General features: G+C 49.1%; 1 protein-coding gene across 4 annotated transcripts in view; it reads left to right on the forward strand.

Annotated features, from left to right (window-relative positions):
- Positions 1-18,543, forward strand: part of Nat10 (N-acetyltransferase 10) — a 37,284-nt gene that overhangs the window by 15,450 nt on the left and 3,291 nt on the right. For all 4 annotated transcript variants that reach the window (XM_003463841.5, XM_005000970.4, XM_013145961.3 and 1 more), the window contains 18 exons: positions 977-1,110; positions 2,281-2,374; positions 2,494-2,592; positions 4,990-5,126; positions 8,871-8,995; positions 9,377-9,527; positions 9,981-10,077; positions 10,922-11,038; positions 11,751-11,852; positions 11,946-12,020; positions 12,224-12,340; positions 13,048-13,181; positions 13,326-13,374; positions 15,629-15,737; positions 15,826-15,936; positions 16,810-16,982; positions 17,517-17,636; positions 18,111-18,209. In XM_003463841.5, the coding sequence (XP_003463889.2) occupies positions 977-1,110; positions 2,281-2,374; positions 2,494-2,592; positions 4,990-5,126; positions 8,871-8,995; positions 9,377-9,527; positions 9,981-10,077; positions 10,922-11,038; positions 11,751-11,852; positions 11,946-12,020; positions 12,224-12,340; positions 13,048-13,181; positions 13,326-13,374; positions 15,629-15,737; positions 15,826-15,936; positions 16,810-16,982; positions 17,517-17,636; positions 18,111-18,209 (2,043 nt within the window). The remainder of the gene's footprint in view (positions 1-976; positions 1,111-2,280; positions 2,375-2,493; positions 2,593-4,989; positions 5,127-8,870; positions 8,996-9,376; positions 9,528-9,980; positions 10,078-10,921; positions 11,039-11,750; positions 11,853-11,945; positions 12,021-12,223; positions 12,341-13,047; positions 13,182-13,325; positions 13,375-15,628; positions 15,738-15,825; positions 15,937-16,809; positions 16,983-17,516; positions 17,637-18,110; positions 18,210-18,543) is intronic.

Genomic DNA, 18,543 nt, shown 5'->3' on the forward strand with positions numbered 1-18,543 from the left:
CAAGGCCCAGAGGCTTTCAAGCTGCCAGCCATGTTTGGGTTCTGGTGAGCTCATGAGTGCCACAGGGCTCCTGCTGGAAAACAGCCATGGTGACACTGCTCACACAGCACTGAGTCCCTCCAGGCTGCTTCCCTTTTCCTTCTGGAACTGTAATCACCAGCTATTTCAGCAGAAGGATCAGCGGGTGTGGCAATCGAGGCGGACTGCAGCTCTCAGGTGCTCCTGGGGCAGCAGTGAGGCCACCAGGCAGAGGCATGGGAAAGGGGTGGAGACAGTAGAGGGGCTGCCCTGGAAGGGCTCTGGGAGTTGCACCTGAGGGTTGTATGTGTGGTCTTGGCTCAGTGCCTAAAGCATACCCAGGCTTGCTTATAACAGGATCCTCTGACAACCGAGCAGATAACAGGCTGTGAGGATTCGAGTGGAAGCAGGGAGGCCGGTTAAGCAGCTGCTGTTACACCATAGTGGTGGCAGGACAGGATGGTGGCTGTGAGCAGAGGTGGAGGAAAGTGGGGAGGACTCTGTTTTGAAGGTGTCACCCCTAGGGTTTGTGATGAAACAGGAATGGAGGAGAAAATTGAGGGCACTTGTGATCTGGACAGTGGACCCTTACCTGAGGCGGGGAAGAGGGGAGGTATGGAGCTGGGTGCATGGGGGGTGAGGTTTAAGTTGCAGTTGTGTGTCGTGCGACACAGCTGTACAGGAGACGGATGTATGAGACGGATGTATGCACCGCGTCTGGTGTGTGGGAAAGGGCTCTGGAGGGGAGATGTTCTGAGCGCTCTGATGTCCCGTTGATAAAACTTAAGGTGTTGGCACTGAGATGAGTGATGTCCAAGGAAGCAGAAGCCCTGATGTGAGTGGTACTTTCTGGCCCGTGAGGATGGCTTCTGTTTGTTCCCCTTGGCGCCAGCCTGACCTGTCCAGTGGTCTTAGTAAGTTGCTGGGCTGGTTAATTGATACGTTTCTCTCTGCACAGGCCAAAGCTGTCTTGAAATTCATCGAGGGGATCTCAGAGAAGACCCTGAGGAGTACCGTTGCACTCACTGCTGCCCGAGGACGGGGAAAGTCTGCAGCCATGGGATTGGCTATTGCTGGGGCAGTGGCATTTGGGTAACGGGCTCCGATTTCCCACCTTTATTTCTTTGAGACAGGGTCTTGCGATGTAGTTCAGGCTGGCCTTTTACTGTGTAGCACAGGTTGAGTTCAAACTCATAGCAGTCCTGCCATGCAGCCTCCTGAGCATGCCTGGTTTGTTTCCCATTTTTAAGAACTCTGGGCTCTGAGAAGCGAGCGGGCAGGATTTGGGGTTAAGAGACCAGCAGAACTGTCCTCAGGTTCCTCATTGTGAGCCAGTTCACTGACATTTCTCTAGGTCTTGGTGCCTACCTGGGAACAGCAGCACTGGTTCCCTCAGGCACCCATGGGTGCAGCGTGTGTGTGTGCACACAGACCCCGTGGCTTTATATTCACTGTTTATTGTTGAATAAATGTAGAAGCAAAGAAATGGGGTAAGAAATATGAAAACGCATGAGGATGTGTATGAGCAGCGTTGCTGACTCTGCAACCTCAGTGATCTTCTTCAATAGGAGATCTTGTGCCTTCCCTAGGAGCTGCTTTCAGATGTGCCATTACTTTGTTTTTTGCCTCTGGGCCAGAGATTTAGGCAGCTGCCTAGTGAGTGCACCCTCCAGCTTTGCAGACATACAGCAGGCTAGAATTTGCTGTGTTTTCCTGTGTGCGTTACCTTTCCTTGGTTCTCCTTTCAGCTCTTTGGCCATGTTACAGGTAGATAAACTGAGGCCAGGGACTGCTGGTGACTTACCCAAGATTCCCCTGCGATCACTGCTGGCAGAGCTGGGGCTTGAACACAGCTCATGATTCCTAGCCCCTGTCCCTTCTGCTGCCCCAGCTGAACTCATGCCCTTAGTCTCAAGTATCCTTTGCACCTAGCAAGGGTCCTGGAGGTGCCCAAAGGCTTGGCCTGAAGACTGGTTGAGCACTGAGGGTTTCTACTGGACAGCTGGAAACCTCAGTACATTCCTGACAAGTGGGAGGCTGTTCCTCTGGTCAGGACACTGCACAGGGGGCAGTGTGCTGCCTCTGTTGTCCCTGCAAGTACCTTCCAGCACTGAGCTGTCGCAGATATTGGTAGTTAAATGCTGGGACTGGCTCATGACACTTGGTTATTGTTATCCTTGTTTTGGAAGGAAAACTATATTTTACTAGGTTTCTTTAACATGTTCTAATTTCTTAACTGTCCCCTTTTCTCTTATCCTATAGGTACTCCAATATTTTTGTTACCTCCCCAAGCCCCGATAACCTCCACACTCTGTTTGAATTTGTATTTAAAGGATTTGATGCTCTGGAGTATCAGGTAGGGAATTAGAATTTCTTTTGGTTTTTTAGTGCTGGGTTAAATCCAGCTGGTCTTTGGAATGCTTATTAATACAGGGCTTCTAAAGCTTGTCATCGGCTTGCCATTTTCCCCACCAGGAGCACCTGGATTATGAGATTATTCAGTCTCTAAACCCGGAGTTTAATAAGGCAGTGATCAGAGTGAATGTCTTCCGGGAGCACAGGCAGACCATTCAGGTGAGGCATGTTCTCTGCCCTGGCGCTGGGCTTCAGTGTCCTGCTGTGTGTCTCTGGCCCGGTTTCCTCTTTGTACCCTAGATTCTAATTCTGTGTTCTTCAGACCACGGTGATGGTATATGAGAACACTGTTCCACATTTTTGGTTTTCTGAAAGAAAGTGAAACAAATGTATGTAGTCTTGACTGAAACAGTAGTTTTATCTCTTAAGTATGGAATTACTGGGTTTGGAGTCTGCCAGTGAGCAAAAAAAAAATCGCTCCTACATCAGTTCTAATTTTTCTTAGTCATCACAGGTTTTGAAATGGTGCATCTGTAACTACAACAATAACCTCTGCATTTAAAAGAAAAAAAGAACTTTGCAAAATGTGCTCTGAGTGTTTGTGGGTTAGCCAGTGGCCTATTTTCCTTTTGAAATAGCATTTTCCCTGGAAGCTCCATAAATCTCCAGAACTCTAAGCCCAAGTATTCTGCACTTGTCCAAAGGTTGCAGTTTTGTTAAATCTCTTCAGAGGCATCATGTGACAGGTTTCTGGAAGTGACCGAGACAAACAGGCTCTTACTGGAGTGGGCTCAGTGATTGGTCTTGGAGTTGGATTGGGCGGGAAGTGAGCCAGGGGAACTTGGCAGCATGTCCTTGAACTCTCCGCCTGTCACGGGTGTACCCTTTATCAAAGAATGCGGGGAATAAACAAGTGGCTGTGCCTTTTACCTTAAGGATCTTAATTTTTTTCTTTAAACTGGGTCCCTTTGTAGTCTCATTCTTCACGTCTTCTCGCTCTTGTCCGATTTCCTCAGCTGAAAGGAGAAAAGACTGATGTTGGTCCACGCAGGAATGGGGGCTGGGCTGCCGGCTGTGAGACAGAGAGACCTGTTAAAACTCAAGAAAGATCCACAAATGAAAGAAGGAAAACATTTCCCCGCAGTTCTCTGGCTCTGCCCTTGTTCCCTGTGAATTTGTAGTCAGGTATCCTCTCACATTACCAGTCTTCTCGTTACCAGACTAAACACGCGGAGGAGGTGACCTGGCTTCATGAGGCTCTATTTACGCTCCTCCGAGGCCTGTCCCCAGGAGGACGGCTAGTCCTTACAGCTGGGGCAGCTTCCCCTACCCTCAGGCAGTGAGCAGAGCTGCAGCCCTCTGACCTGTCAGCTTCAAAGCCGGCAGCGTGATTCGTGATGACACACTTGCTTCTCGAAGGAAAGTTCAGGGGCCAGCAGTGCTCAGACGCCTGGCACTCAGTTTAAGAGATGTGGACGTATGTGTTTGCTGTGTTTCATGTTTAGAAGTCATTTATGGTTTTGTTTGAGAGAAGGAAAACCTCACAGATGCAGTTGAAGTCTCGTATCCCTCCCTGCCCTCTGTCATTCCCTGTAGGTTGCTCCTGACTCTGAACTTGAGGCTTCCTGTCAGTTGTATCACTGTTGTCCATAAATAGTAACACACTAACCCTCCGTCAGCTCCCCCCTCTTTTTCTTTGCAAATCTGTTTTTAAAATTTGCTCAGGTGAAAGCATATATGTCTGGATGATTTCATTTTTAAACACCTCATGAATAAAAGAGAACTTTTGTTTCTAGAAACGGGGTTGTTGGGTTTTCCAGCTTTGTTGGATTTTTGTGCTTCTCTTTCTAAGCTGTCTGTGTTGCTTCATACTGGCAGTCCTCTTGAGTTTTTGTTTCCCTGAATCTTCAGTGCTGGGTGCCCTACAGCAGTTTGCCTGTGAAATGGGATCTCCTTGTATTTAGTGTTTCACTGATTATTCATGGTTCAATTAACTTTGATTCTGTTAATTGGCTATTCATGTTTTCTCTCTTTTAGATTTCTTCCTGGCCTTTTTAGAATCACTTTTAAGATGTCAGGAAGCCCTGAAATAACTTGAGGGGTTGCTTGTGTACATTAAGACAAGCGGATATGTGTGCATTAAGAGAATATGGGGGACCCCCCCCCCAGTGCTGGGGTAATGCGTGGCTTTAGGCCAGGGAACACAGCATTTGAGACTGGAGGGCTATCACGGAGTTAAGCCGAGCTGGTTTCCCTAATCTGAGGCTGGGGACACACCTGAGATGACATGGGAGCAGGAAAGAAAAGGCAGCCCCCACCTGCCAACATCATAAGCAGAGCATTGGGTGGGGCGCTTTGCTGTTGTACAGAAGAGGAACTGGGGCCCTGTGAGGCTAAATGACCTGTGCAGGGTCCCACACTCAGTGGTGGCATTGATTTTTAGCACTGATGTTTGTGTCTGACTCCAAGCCCATTCTGTGCTTGCCCTGCTAGCCAGAAGCAGAGTGGAGGCTATGAGAGAACACACAGAACGGAGAGACCCGAGGACAGTGCCTTACGAGTCACAGATGTGGCTTTAGGCAGCCATGCTCCTCACCTGAGTGTTCTTCCCTGCAGTACATACATCCCGCGGATGCCGTGAAGCTGGGCCAGGCTGAACTTGTTGTGATTGACGAAGCCGCTGCCATCCCTCTCCCTCTGGTGAAGAGCCTCCTTGGGCCCTACCTGGTTTTCATGGCGTCCACCATCAATGGGTAAGACCGCTGGGTCGGAGTCCTTACTCCTGTCGCAGATTCTTGCAGATCAGTGGCACGTGGGCAGTGTGTGCTCGGCCTGTCAAACTGAGTCTTCAAGGACGCTTCATTGCTTAGGAAGGGTTCTCAGGCAGCAGCTGTCTTCTTAGCTGCCACGCACTGTGGGTCTGAAATTAAACGGGCAGTGTAAGGCTGAAGAGTTGGGGACGCAGTGCTGAGCGGGTAGCCCCAGAGTATGATGCTTTCCTAGCATGCATAGGGCCCTGGGTTCAGTTAGCACGCTGAAGAAAGGCAAAAGCAGCCACCACTTCTGACAAACAAAACACTGTCCACTCCCAGCAGAACCCACAGGATACTTGTCTCCTATCTGTAGATGTAATCAAGTTTCAAGAAGCACATGGATAGCAGTACTCATGTTGTATACATTAGAATTATGTGAAAATGTAAAGTAACTAGTTAGTATAAGAAAGCAGGTTTATAATGGCATGATAGCTTTTTGAAAAATGTGAGACGTTTAGCTCAAATTTGCTGTGGGAAAATTAGAAAAACTCAGAAGCACAGGCTGGGTCATTCAGTCATTTTTAGTACATGCAGAATTGTGCGACCACACTTATCACAGTTAATTCTAGAATGTTCTTAACACCCCTGAAAGAATCCCTATATGTTTTGTCATCCTCCAAGTTGTCCATAGTCCCAGCCCTAGGAAGCTGCCAGTCTTCTATCTCTAGATCCACCTGTTTTGCACATTTCATATGCATAGCATTATACAAAACATGGTCTTTTATGGTTGGCTTCTTTCACTTACTACAGCACCACCAAGGTCCGCCCGCCCGACCTGCATTTCTTTCCTTTGTGTGGCCAGGTGATTTCCATTGTACTGACGTACTGGTTTTTCATTCATCTTTTGGTAGGATATGGGTTATTTCTACCTTTTGGCCATTATGAAGAATGCTTCTTTTTATACAGGCTTATGTGTGTACTTATTTTCAGCTCTTGTGAATATAAAGGTGTGGATTTATTGGGTTAAGTGGTAACAGTGCATAACTATATAGGAAGCTCTGAGAGACTTCCATGCACCATTTTAAGTTCTATGAATGAGGAGTTTGCAGTAGTTCACCTTCTTTCGAGTGTTCCTTTTCTCAGTTTCAGTTACCTGTGATCAGCTGCAGCCCAAATACATTAATGGAAAGTTACAGAAATAATGTGTCAGTTTCAAGAAACTTATTAGAGCATACTGTTACAATTTTGTTGCTTCTCTTACTGTGCTTAATTTATAAGGTAAACAAAAACATGGTGTATACACTAGGTGTGGCTTCAGCATCTGTGGAGCACCTTAGAATGTGTGCCCTGCAGATGGAGGGGGGCACGCTGCTGTTGGAGGATTCTGATTGCCCTGCCTCCTTGCCAATCCATGCTATGTCTTGATGACCACCTTTTCCAGTAGGTGCGAAGTGCTATCCCATGGCTTTCCTTTGCTTTTCCCAGATAACTAATGCTGTTGAGCACTCTCTGCTTGTTTTTCTGATTGTCGTTGAGTTGTAAATTTTGTTTATATATTCTAGATACAAGTTCCTTCCTTATGTGATACGTGATTTTCAAAAATTTCCTCTCATTGTGGATGTTTTCCACTTTCTTGCTAATACTCTTACTCTTTCTCATTACTGTGACAAAATACTCGACAGCCAGCGTCAGAGGAAGAAAGGTTTATTTAGCTCAGTGTGTAGAGGTTTCAGTTCATAGTTAGCCGGCTCCAAGGCAGGGTAGATGGCAGACAGGCATCACAGAAGAGAAACAGTTCACAGCAGGCAGAAGGCAAAGGGCCACAAGGTACCACAGCAGTTGCTTTCTGCCCCTTCTATATGTCTAGGCTTCTTAGTATCTAGTGCTTAGTGTCTAGGCTTCTTAGCTTAAGGCCGGTGCCAAATCAATCCGTGGGCTGGTTTAGTAATCACACACCTTTAGTCCCAGCACCACACATTCTAAATCCAGCCAGCAGTGAAAAAGTCCCTCCTGTGAGTGCATGAGGCTTTGGGGGGACATCTAGATAAAAGCTATAAGGATCCTTTGATGTATGAAAGACTTCTAAGTTGTGTTACTTAAAAATATTCATCACGGTCCCCCTACCACCCCATCCTCCAAAAATAGTAAATGAAATTCCTTTGGAAGAACTTTATGTGGGGTGTGGAAGGGGAACAAAACACTTTGAAATTCTAGCTTTTTGATCATTTGTTACATTAGTATTTGAGTAAGTGCAATATACTAGTGACTACTTTAAATACACTGACTGCTCTGAAACAATGTAGTACTAAGAATTAAAATGGTAATATCTGGTGAAGGTCTCATATGCTTGTGACTAAAGACAAGGAGGAAATGCTCAAAACTGAGAACTGGTATAGTGACCAGCATATAAATGATTGTTTTTTTTGTTTTTTTTTGTTTTTTTTTTTTTATTTAAGGAGAAAAAGAAAAAAAAAAAAAAAAGAAAAAAGAAAAGAAAAAGGATACAAGTTATACAGAATTTAAAAAAAAATAAACAATAGGAAATGTCAGTTAATAGACGACATATTGTCATTTTAGAAACAGTTGTTCAAGTTACAAAATTAAAGCATATAAAGTGGACTTTCAAACAGTGAGACTGCAAACAGTTCTGTTCAATGATCCAACAAAAACTCAGTAATATGGTTATCTATCTTATACGCTTAAATATACATGCAGTTATATCCTTTAGAGCACTTTTTTTTCCTCTCTTTTTTACAATGACAATTACACATTTTGGGTTTTATTACTTCCATAGTTCTTATTACTTTTTTTTTTTGAAGAGAATAAAACCAAATGTGACATAACAAAACAGAGTCAGTCAAATCAAAAGGATGGACATAATGTAAAAACAGAATACAAAGTGATCAACAATGGTTACCATAATGCCTTTTGCTATCTTAAAGAATTGCCTATTGCTCTCAATTCGGTTCGCGGATTCCCGCTCTCAGAGCTTTCGCGTCTCTATTTCTGCTGTGATGATTCAGGTGCAGCAGCGGTGGCAGGAAATTCAAACCGTGGTTTCCAGAGGTGCGGTGTTCAAGTCGTAGCACTGGGATTGCATTTCCAGTTGGTTTTTCTCAGCTTAGTTCGTTCCTGGGTCGGCAGGATGTATCTCCCCCTGCTTAGGACTCCCCACGCCACACTATTCCTGGATTCTAAGCTGGCTATCTCAGAGAGCCTCCATACCTGGTGTTATCTATCCGCCATGTTCTCCCAGAAGTCCTAGTTTTTTTTTTAACTCAAGATTTTAGTTAGCTGTATTCTACCACCTTTTAAGTTAAAAGTCGTCATGCAAAGAGTCACTTGGTGAATTTCTTTTATTGTGATTTCCCCGATGGGAAATGTTCTCAGTTCTTTTCTGTTAGCTGTTTAACTTTGGTCAAGGTTCACTGTGCTGTAGTCTTCTTAGATCATCTTTGCAGCTCTTTTTATTTTATTTTATTTTATTTTTTGATTCATGCCCAGTCTGGTAAGAAAGGTGCAATAATCCCATTTAGAGATGGAGGCTTAAAGATTGAGTTTCTGACCCAGAGGTGCTGAGTGGATTCCAGGACTTGAGCCAGCCATGAGTGGCTCCCAACCAAACTCCAGGTCACCTTCTCCTTTGCTGTGCATGTGCTATGCTGGGATCTCCAAGAAGAGCAGATTTTCCATCCAGCAAGTGTTTGGGAAATTCATGCCTGATTGCCTTTGTTTCTCTCCTAGCTACGAGGGCACTGGCCGGTCACTGTCCCTGAAGCTAATTCAACAGCTCCGTCAGCAGAGTGCCCAGAGCCAGGTCAGCACCACTGCCGAGAACAAGACCACGATGACAGCCAGACTGGCATCAGGTACCCAGAGACCCCTGCTACCTCTGATACCTCAAGGGTAGCTCTAACCTTTCCTGCTGTCAGACAGAAAGGCTGAGTCCCCAGGTGGTGAAGTAGTTTTCTGAGAGAGAACAGTTCAGTGACAGTAGGGAACTTGACTTGTGCTTTCTGGTGGCTGGGCCCTTCTGTGTCCCTGTCTCAGGGTACTTTTGCATTGATTTAGTGGCATCACTGTGGGGTTGGTGTCGTGGCGAGTGGAAATACCCACCAAGAACAATGTGAAAGCATCCAGATTAAATTCTTGTGCAGCTTGTGTCTGTGCACCATGGGAAGATGATAAAGCAGAGCCTTCTTTCTTGCTGTGTTAAGGGATGCATATTAACAGTTGTTTCTTGGGAACAGCGAGAACACTACACGAGGTTTCCCTCCAGGAGTCAATCAGATACGCCCCTGGGGATGCTGTGGAGAAGTGGCTGACCGACTTGCTGTGCCTGGATTGCCTCAACATTACCCGGATCATCTCGGGCTGCCCCTTGCCTGAAGCCTGTGAGCTGTATCCTCTGGCTCTCCCTGACCCTGTGAAAGCGATGGGTGTACAGAAATGAAGAAGCTCTCACTGCTTTGTCTCATAGGACCTTTCTCTAGGGAAAGGTACCACTTGAATATTCTCGCTGGACATGGTGGCACGTGGCCGTAGTCTCTTCGCTGAATGACAAAGATGAGGCAGAAGAGTTTCTGGAGCCCCGGGAATTTATGGGCAGCTTGGGGGACATAGACCCTGTCTCAGAAATAAGTGCATAGAACCATGATGGCGAACCTATGGCACATGTGCCACAGTGAGCACATGGAGCCCTCTCTGTCACGCTTGATTTTCTTTCTCTTCTTTCTGCAGTGCGTCTGGTGGGGACACAGGGCTCCTACCCCAGATGAGGGGAATCTGTATGTCTTCCAGTGTGTTTGTTTAGTGTTCTGTTTGGTTCAGTTTGGTTGCTTAACTCCAGACCAGCTACTATGTGAACCGAGATACCCTGTTTTGCTACCACAAGGCCTCTGAAGTTTTCCTGCAGCGGCTCATGGCCCTCTATGTGGCTTCTCACTACAAGGTACCTGCAGCTAAATCCCGGGGTAACCTCTGGCAGGAAGTAGCTTAAGCACCCTTGCATCCTTCAGCATCTCTTTTCACAACCTTCGTTACCCAGTGGCTCAGGGACCATTCCACAGGTCTTAAATGGCTTGATGTGCTGACGTCCAGAATCTTGCTGAGGGGTTGTGTTTCTCAGCATAGTTTGTGGGACTCCTTTCGGCCTTCCAGCTGTGCATTGGAATTTCTGCATGTAGCTCTGTGAGTGGGCACTGGAGATAATAGAAATCTTTGCCTGGTCTTAAAGGGTGCCGTGATTCTCGCCTGCCTACCAAAACGATAGGCTCAGACACCATCGTACTTGTAACCCAGTGGCACTGTTTGACCCAAAACCAAATAGCAGGTTTATACTGCTCAACTGTTCTTAAGGAGCAGCAAATCCAAAGGATTGAGAATCTTTGAAACTCTTAGAAGCTATGGGGCAATTCGGGAAGGATGCTTTGTCCAGGTAGCATTTTGATTAACTCTTCAGCTTTCCAGTGCAGACTGTTTGATGTGCTGGCAGCTTTTCTTGAAATAGCCTCTAGCCTCTTACCTAGAGACAGGCCCCTTCCCGGCTGGGAAATAAGAAGTGTGCTGAATGCACTGCCCCTGCACCGTGGGCATCTGGGCTGGGAGGACAGTAGGCATTGGAGGCTCAGTTTCAGTCAACCCACTGAGAAGAGTCTGGAACTTGCCACGGTGCTGCAAAGGCACTTTGCTGGCTTCTGTTGCCTCACTTGGCTTTGGAGACCATTCTGCAGTAGCCTCCTAAGTAAAGGACAAAGCAGGAGCATTTCCCACTGACTGTCGTTTGTACCCTGCAGAACTCTCCCAACGATCTCCAGATGCTTTCGGATGCACCAGCTCACCACCTCTTCTGCCTTCTGCCTCCTGTGCCCCCCACCCAGAATGCCCTGCCCGAGGTGCTCGCTGTTGTCCAGGTACAGATCAAAAGCATCCTTGAGGCATTGATTTGGGGCATTTTTGACGACTGTTGTGGGAGGAGAAGAAGTTGAATCATGGCCAGGAACCAAGTGGCCGTTACACCAAGGGAGGCAATGCTGGTGTGTGGCAGGAAGCCACTGCCCTCAGTAACTCAGAGCCCTGCTATTGATGGGTGGTGACAGGCAGAACTTGTGTCCTGCTTTATTACAAAAGCAACGTGTAGTACTTGTAAAATTAAATCTAGAGATCGGGGGAAAATTTTTAATACCCAACATGTATGTGTATTTCTGCATCACTTTTTCTTTTCATAATTTAGATCATAGTATTTGGTACTTGGTAATTGCTTTTCTTTTAATCAGTGTGGCAGAAGGTCTCAGTCTACATACAGTTTCATTCTACACATCTGCTATAGTTTGTTTTGCCATTTTCCTGTTAAATACTTGAGTTATTTTAAATTTATATTCTTTACAGTTGGCGAGTGGGTGCACGCACATGCACAAGTCCATGGAGACCCTCTTCTGGGTGGATTTTACTTTTTGGGCCAGAAGGAGCCTAGTGATGAAGGCTCTGTTAGAATTGTACTAAGCAGTTTCAGAGCTGAACTAGGGGGTGGAAACACCTGGCCTCTTCAGAGAGCCACGGTAATGTGGACATGGACACTTAGAAACTGGAGCTGGCTGTGACTCCACTGTCCTGCCTTCCCCTCAGGTGTGCCTGGAGGGAGAGATTTCACGCCAGTCCATCTTGAACAGCCTATCGCGAGGCAAGAAGGCTTCAGGGGACCTGATTCCATGGACAGTGTCAGAACAGGTGAAAGGCCTCGCTGGCATGTCCGTGAGGGCAGAGCTGCTGCGGTGAGAGGTGGTTTGTGTCGCTAATCTCTGGGTTGTGTCTTGTGCGCAGTTCCAAGATCCAGACTTCGGCGGCCTTTCTGGCGGAAGGGTGGTTCGCATTGCTGTTCACCCGGATTACCAAGGGGTAATGTGATCCCATGCCACTCTGGTCGTGTTGCTGGCAGCTCTTCAGGGCAGGTGTGCTTGGTAGTTTGAATAAGAAGCTGATTGTGAAGCGGGTAAAGTTCCAGGCATGGGGAAGGTTCTAGGAGTAACACAGGGAGTAGACGTGGTGTAGGGAGATGAGACCATCTCTCTCCTTAGCCTGTGTCCTTCTGTTGCTCACAGATGGGCTATGGCAGCCGAGCTCTACAGCTGCTGCAGATGTATTACGAGGGCAGGTTCCCGTGTCTGGAGGAAAAGGTCCTCGAGGCATCACAAGAAATACGCACCGTAAGCAGCGAGGTGAGTGTGTGCTGGCCATTGCCTGTCCTGGGTCTCGGGGGATTGTCTGTGGGTCTTGAGCTCCACCGAGCACTAGGCAGGGCCCTGAGCTCCTGCCCCTTGGGAAGGCAGCTGTTTTCTCCAGCCTGACATTGCACCCGGGCTTCTCTGAACAATACCTACTGGGAAACTTGTTAGAGATGCAAACTTGTGAGCCTGTCCCCTGTAAGTCAAAAACTCAGGAGGCCACACAGGCGCTGGTCCTGCTTCCCAGGTGCCTGATGCATGATCGGGTTTGAGAACACGTGGCCTGTAGTGTCTTTGTTAGCCCTGAACACAGACTCCAGGAAGTTCTGTCTTTTCCTAGCTAAACGTGATTGGTGCTAGTGGCTGTGCCAGCTTTTCACTTATGCATTGATCTGTATGGCATTTCCCTGTGGGACTTAGGGAAGGGGCTTTAAAAATGACAGCCACAGGTTTGTCATCTTGCAAAGTCAGAGCTGGATCTTCTGAACCCTGCCTCTGTCCCTTCCTGAAGGCTGTGTGTGGTCCATGCAGGTGTGGATGTTTGGAACACCTGGGGATGATCACTCGGCTTAACCAGCTTCTGTTTGAAACCATAGGAACAAACCAGGAAACCTGTCATTGTGTGGGCTGGAGGGTTGTCTGTCACTGTCCCTAGCTAGTCTCCTCTGAGAACCTGGTATCCTCCTTGTTCCTCTCCCCAGGCTGTCAGCTTGTTGGAAGAGGTCATCTCTCCCCGGAAGGACCTGCCTCCCCTGCTCCTCAAGTTGAATGAGAGGCCTGCGGAGCGCCTGGATTACCTGGGCGTTTCCTATGGCTTGACCCCCCGGCTCCTTAAGTAAGTGCCTGCTCTTGTCCTGGCATTGCCCCTTAGCCTTGAAAAGAAGGCTTCTGGGGTGCTATCTGTGTGGCCAGTCCTGCTGTATCCCAGCCATTCTGCAGAGGAGGGCCCAGGCAACTTACTCTCCTTGTCTGTTTGCAGGTTCTGGAAGCGGGCTGGATTTGTCCCTGTGTATTTGAGACAGACTCCTGTGAGTAAGGCCTCGGGCAGGGGCAGGGGTGAGGGTCAGGGTGGTGGCAGGTCTGTCCTTGCAGAGCCCTGTGATGTGTGTCTGCTGCTTTTCCCTGGCGGGTGTTCCCGTACTTCTGCAGAGGACTCCTCTGAAGAACACAGAAGTAGTGGTCTTCCTAGGGAGGCCTTGAGGACACGCATCTAATCCCCTGCTGTCTGGAGCAGCCTGGCGGGGGCAGTATGAAGTTGCGGAATTACACAGGGATGTGTTCATCAGAGTGCCAAATCCTGCAGGCTGGGGGCTGCCTGAATTCGTAAAAATAAGGAAAACTGCTTCTAGGGTGAGAGCAGTTGAGCAGACTGGGCTAAAGTGAGTATCTGAAGGAGGGACTCCTGTGGCAGTGACTGTGCCACCGCAGAGGACTGAGGGGAGGCGAGAGAGTTTCTGAGTATTCACTTTACAAGATACCTGGCACCTGAGAATCAGGCAGTGAGTAGCACAGGCCTCGAAGGCAAGACGGCAAAAGCCAAACGCAGGAGCTGTCCTCACAGCGGTAGTGCTGCGAAGATACCAAGCCAGTCACAGCACAACGAGGGCACAAGGGCAACCTTCAGACTATAGCCAGGACCCAAGCAGTCAGCTGCAGGGGTTCGCAGCTGAAGGAAGCAGTTGGGGCTGCAGATGGGTTTAGGAGTTCATCAGCATATCCATACTAGAACGCGCTCTGTGGGGATGAAGATTCTGTTGTATTCCTAGCATGTGGCGTAGCACTTAGCATAGAGTACATGTGCAGTTGGAGGTCCTTTTGTTGACTGAATAGGTAAATCCTTGAAGCTGTTGAAAGTAGAAGAGGGTGAGTCTGGGCTCAGGGTGCAGGAAAGAGGAGGAAGTCGCCTCTGGAGACTTGAGGAGACACAGCCTAGGGGCGGGGGAGACAGTCAGGAGTGGGTGGTGAAGTCAGGATGAGAACGGGGCGAGGAGAGGAGCACTTGGCTGCCATGCCGAGCTTTGGCTTCCACCGCCAGCGCTTCGAAACCCAGAAGGCCAGAGTCAGTGTGTTGAGAGAAAGAAAAGGGAGGAGACCAGAGAGCTGCCTGTAGGATTTGTGACTCGGGTTGTGGGTGGGTGGGCTTTCCACCTGAGGGGGGTGGCGGGAGAGGAGGGAAGAGCCCATGAGCAGACACTTTGCCCTGGAACCAAAGGAAGCAGGGGACCGAGGCAGGAGGACAGAGGTGAGTGTAGGAGGCTCAGCCAGGTGGGAAGTGCTTCAGGAGGGGAAGTGTTGGGAGCCAGGACTCAAAGGAGTGGCGGCTGCCTCATCCTTGCAACGAGATGGAAGGCTGAGAACGTGGGCACACAGGTTTCCAGTCAGCGGTGCGAGGAGAGGTGTTCTGTTGGCTTCCGGTTTCCTAGTGAGGGGCCATCCGCTGGACAGAAGCGTATTTGGGAAGGTACAAGGTCCAGGTCGAGTTGTTTGTCCACTTGAATTTAAAGAGGGGCTGGAGAGACAAGCATGGTGCTGCCCAACAGGTACCCTAGTGCTTGGGAGGCTGAGGCAGGAAGATCGCCTTGAGTTTGAAGCAAGTCTGGGCTACATGCAAGACCTTGTCTCAGGAATGAATGAAGTAAAGAGGGACTGGGGATGAACGTTGAGTTTGGGCTGCTTGTGTGCTGTGAAGTGCAGTACAGAAATGGGTAGAGTCCTGACCTGTCGAGGCCAGAGACCGGTGCCCGCCCTCCATGTAGTCTGCGGTGTGTGTGGTGGCCTTCTGCTGCGCGTTGTACTCCGTGACTTAGTGCCAGCATTTAACTCTATGGGTGCTCTTCAGGCTGCTAGATATTTTTATGCTGTGAAGCTTTGTTGTTATGGAGTAAAACATTTTTGTCACCTAACACATCCTGTACTTTGCATGCTGGCCGCCTGGCCCCGAGCGTTCACTGTGTTGGCTGGATTGTGTGGAGGAGAGCCATGGCCTGACCTCGGAGCCTGCCTGAAAGGACACCTGGCCCTCTTCTGAGGCTCTGGGGTAGACAGCAGAGCTGCAGATAGGCAGGGGTGCTCATTTCCATGGCAGCTTTTAGGAAGTGGTGCACATAACAAGCTCGAAAGCTCTGAAGTGAGGACTGGGGTGGGCAGTGTGGGGATGGGAGGGCAAAGACCTGGTGCAGGACAGGATGGAGAAAGGTGCCGAAGCCCACAACCCGCCCCGTTGCATGCTGGGTCATCCAGAAGAAGGGCTCCTAATGGCAGTGGGAATGTGTGTTCCCCCAGAATGACCTCACCGGGGAACACTCTTGTATCATGCTGAAGACGCTGGCTGACGAGGATGAGTCTGAGTGCGAGTCTGAGCGAGGGGCCTGGCTCGAGGCCTTTTGGAAAGGTGGGTGTGCATGTGGGCTGGAGCTGGGGCAGTGCTGTGACCCTCTGGGCTGGCTGTGATTGTCAGCTCTGCCCGCTGTGTCCTGCAGATTTCCGGAGGAGGTTCCTGGCCTTGCTATCCTACCAGTTCAGCACCTTCTCTCCTGCCGTGGCCCTGAATATCATTCAGAACAGGAGCGTGGGAAAGCCAGCCCAGCCGGGTGAGTGGAATGGGGCAAGTTGGGAGCGGCATTTGTCCCAGGAAGAGCACGTGCCTGGAGCTGAGGGCCTGGTTCTAATCCTCAAGCTCTCCACTGCCCCAGGTCCCCAGCTGTGCCCTATACGTCACTGTCTGCTGCCCTATACACAGGCCGCTGTCTGCGTCACCGCAGGGCTCTGGGTGTGATTTGTGTCAGAGACACTGCACAGCAGTTGGCTGTGGAGTCTGAGGTAAACCCTCGGATCTAGGAAACCACCTGTCGCGGCCCGGTTTCCTTATTGGTGAAATTGTACTGAGAATGTGCCGCCCGCCTCCTGTGGTCAGCTTGTAAAGTGTCTGTGTGTATAATAGGTCCAATAGTTAAATTTGAAATTGAATAATACATAAGAGGTCATTAATAATTAGAGCAGTGTTTTCCTCATGCCTGTTATATATCTATGTACATTTTTTTTTTTTTTTTTTTTTTTGTCTTTTTCCTTTTTATCGGTACCAGGGATCGAACTCACAACTGCCTGCTTGCAAGGCAGGCACTTATGCCGCTGAGCTAAATCCCCAGCCCCTCTATGTACATATTTTAGTGTAGATGTACTGTTTTTTGCCAGTACCTTGTGGTAGAAAAACTGAAGGCAGAAGGCTGTGAAGTCGGGTGCTGAGGAGCATTGACACAGTGTGGGAAAGCTAGTGCCATGTCCCCCGGCCCCCTGGCACAGAAAGCCTTTCATGTTGGTGTGGGAATTCTGAGGAAGGGTCACATGCCAGCCGTCCCCGATCCTGGTGTGACAGCTGCCTTGCGCTGGCCCTGTCGCGACACTGACATGGGGCCATGTGTAGGGTGGGGTCTCACGAATCTGTCTGCCTCTTGTCGCTTGTGTAGTCCTGGGCCGTGGGGAGCTGGACGCACTCTTCCTTCCCTATGACCTGAAGCGGCTGGAGATGTACTCCCGGAACATGGTGGACTATCACCTCATCATGGACCTCATCCCGGCCATCGCCCGCTTGTATTTCCTCAGCCAGCTGGGGGACCTGACCCTGTCCGCTGCCCAGTCGGTGGGTTACGGGTGCTGGTGTGGAGGAACAGAAGGGAGGCTGTGTATGTGCAGAGTGTTGGGTGGGGTGCATGGCCATAGTTTTGTACTTTGAGTCCCTGACCGCGCTGATAGTTGGGTGTTGGTCTTATTTAGCAGCCCCAAGGACGAGTGCCCAGCGGTAGAGTCAGTGGGCAGCCACCCTTAGAGCCCAAATTCTTTTTTTTTTTTCCCTGCTGGATTTCTGATATGAAGAGCCCAAATTCTTTAAACCCCTCTGTTGTGCTCGATGTTTAACTGAGCAGTCCAGGGCAGCCGGAGCATCCCAGTCTTAGAGTGCACTTTTGAAGCAGGAGTTTGTAAAGATACTACAAGTTAGATTGGGCAGTGTCCCTTGGGGGGAGGTTCAGTAATAGGATGAATAATAAATAAAACAGGCCTGGTCTATCATTTCCACTAGCTTGCTTTGGTTGAAGGGTAAGTCTGCATTTCAGGGTGATTTTAACAGGCCAGGGCCTGTCACGAAGCCCTTTGCAGCTGATTTTCCATCCTCCAGGCTCTTCTCTTGGGGATTGGACTGCAGCATAAGTCTGTGGACCAGCTGGAAAAGGAGATTGAGCTGCCCGCAGGCCAGCTGATGGGGCTTTTCAACCGGATCATCCGCAAGGTTGTGAAGGTAACCTGGCCCTGGCGGCAGGGTTCTGCTCTTTCCACTCATGCAGCCCGTGCACCCCTGTCCCCTGGCTGGGCGGTGGTACCGTTTGACTGTGTTTGCTGTAGGTCTTCCCACACTTACACAGGGGAGTGATGCCAGCTGTATCTGCAGAGTTCTGGGTTCTCTCCCAGGGGCGTTCCTGTTGGGAATTTGATATTCTTGCTATGACTGTGCCCCTGAACTCTAGAGTATCACTTGGCATTTTGGAAGTGTACACTTTAAGGTGCCAACTGGGCATGGGTGCCCATATCTGTTACAATAGCATTTGGGAGGCTGAGCAGAGAGATTATGAGTTTGAGGCCAATGGAAACTATTGAGAGAGAGAAAGAGACCCTGTCTCAAAAAAAAAACAAAACAAAAATGGGTGTTGGGATAATGCATGAGGGGACCCCTCCTGCTCCTTCATCTTTTGCTTCTTCATGTTGTCGTTTGTAGCTGTTTAATGATGTACAGGAAAAGGCCATTGAGGAGCAGATGGTGGCAGTGAAGGATGTGGTCATGGAGCCCACGCTGAAGACCCTGAGTGATGACCTGGTATGCCCCTTCCAGTGGCCTTGGGAGTCATTGCCCCCGATCTGTGGATGCGAAGTGTCTTCCTCTGTGTGTGTCAGTAGTGCACGGGCTCAGAGTTGTGCCTCTCCGTGTGCGCGTGTGCATGAGTGCAGGAGCCAGCACCTGCTGTGTGAGGACTTTGTCCGTTTGGCTGCTAACCTGTGTTTTTTATGTTTGTGGTATGTACCTTGAAATCCTCGTAGCTGCTCACAGCGGCTTCCAGGCTGCCCTGAGAGGAGGAGCTGTTTCCTCCTCATTACCCTGGGCCTCCATCCCTTCACTTTGGGTTTTGGTCCCCTTAGCGCTGACCTGCTGC

This window comes from Cavia porcellus, unplaced genomic scaffold, assembly GCF_034190915.1.
Source record: "Cavia porcellus strain 051 isolate PalLab524CR breed Dunkin Hartley unplaced genomic scaffold, mCavPor4.1 scaffold_17, whole genome shotgun sequence".
NCBI classification, from domain to species: Eukaryota; Metazoa; Chordata; class Mammalia; order Rodentia; family Caviidae; genus Cavia; species Cavia porcellus.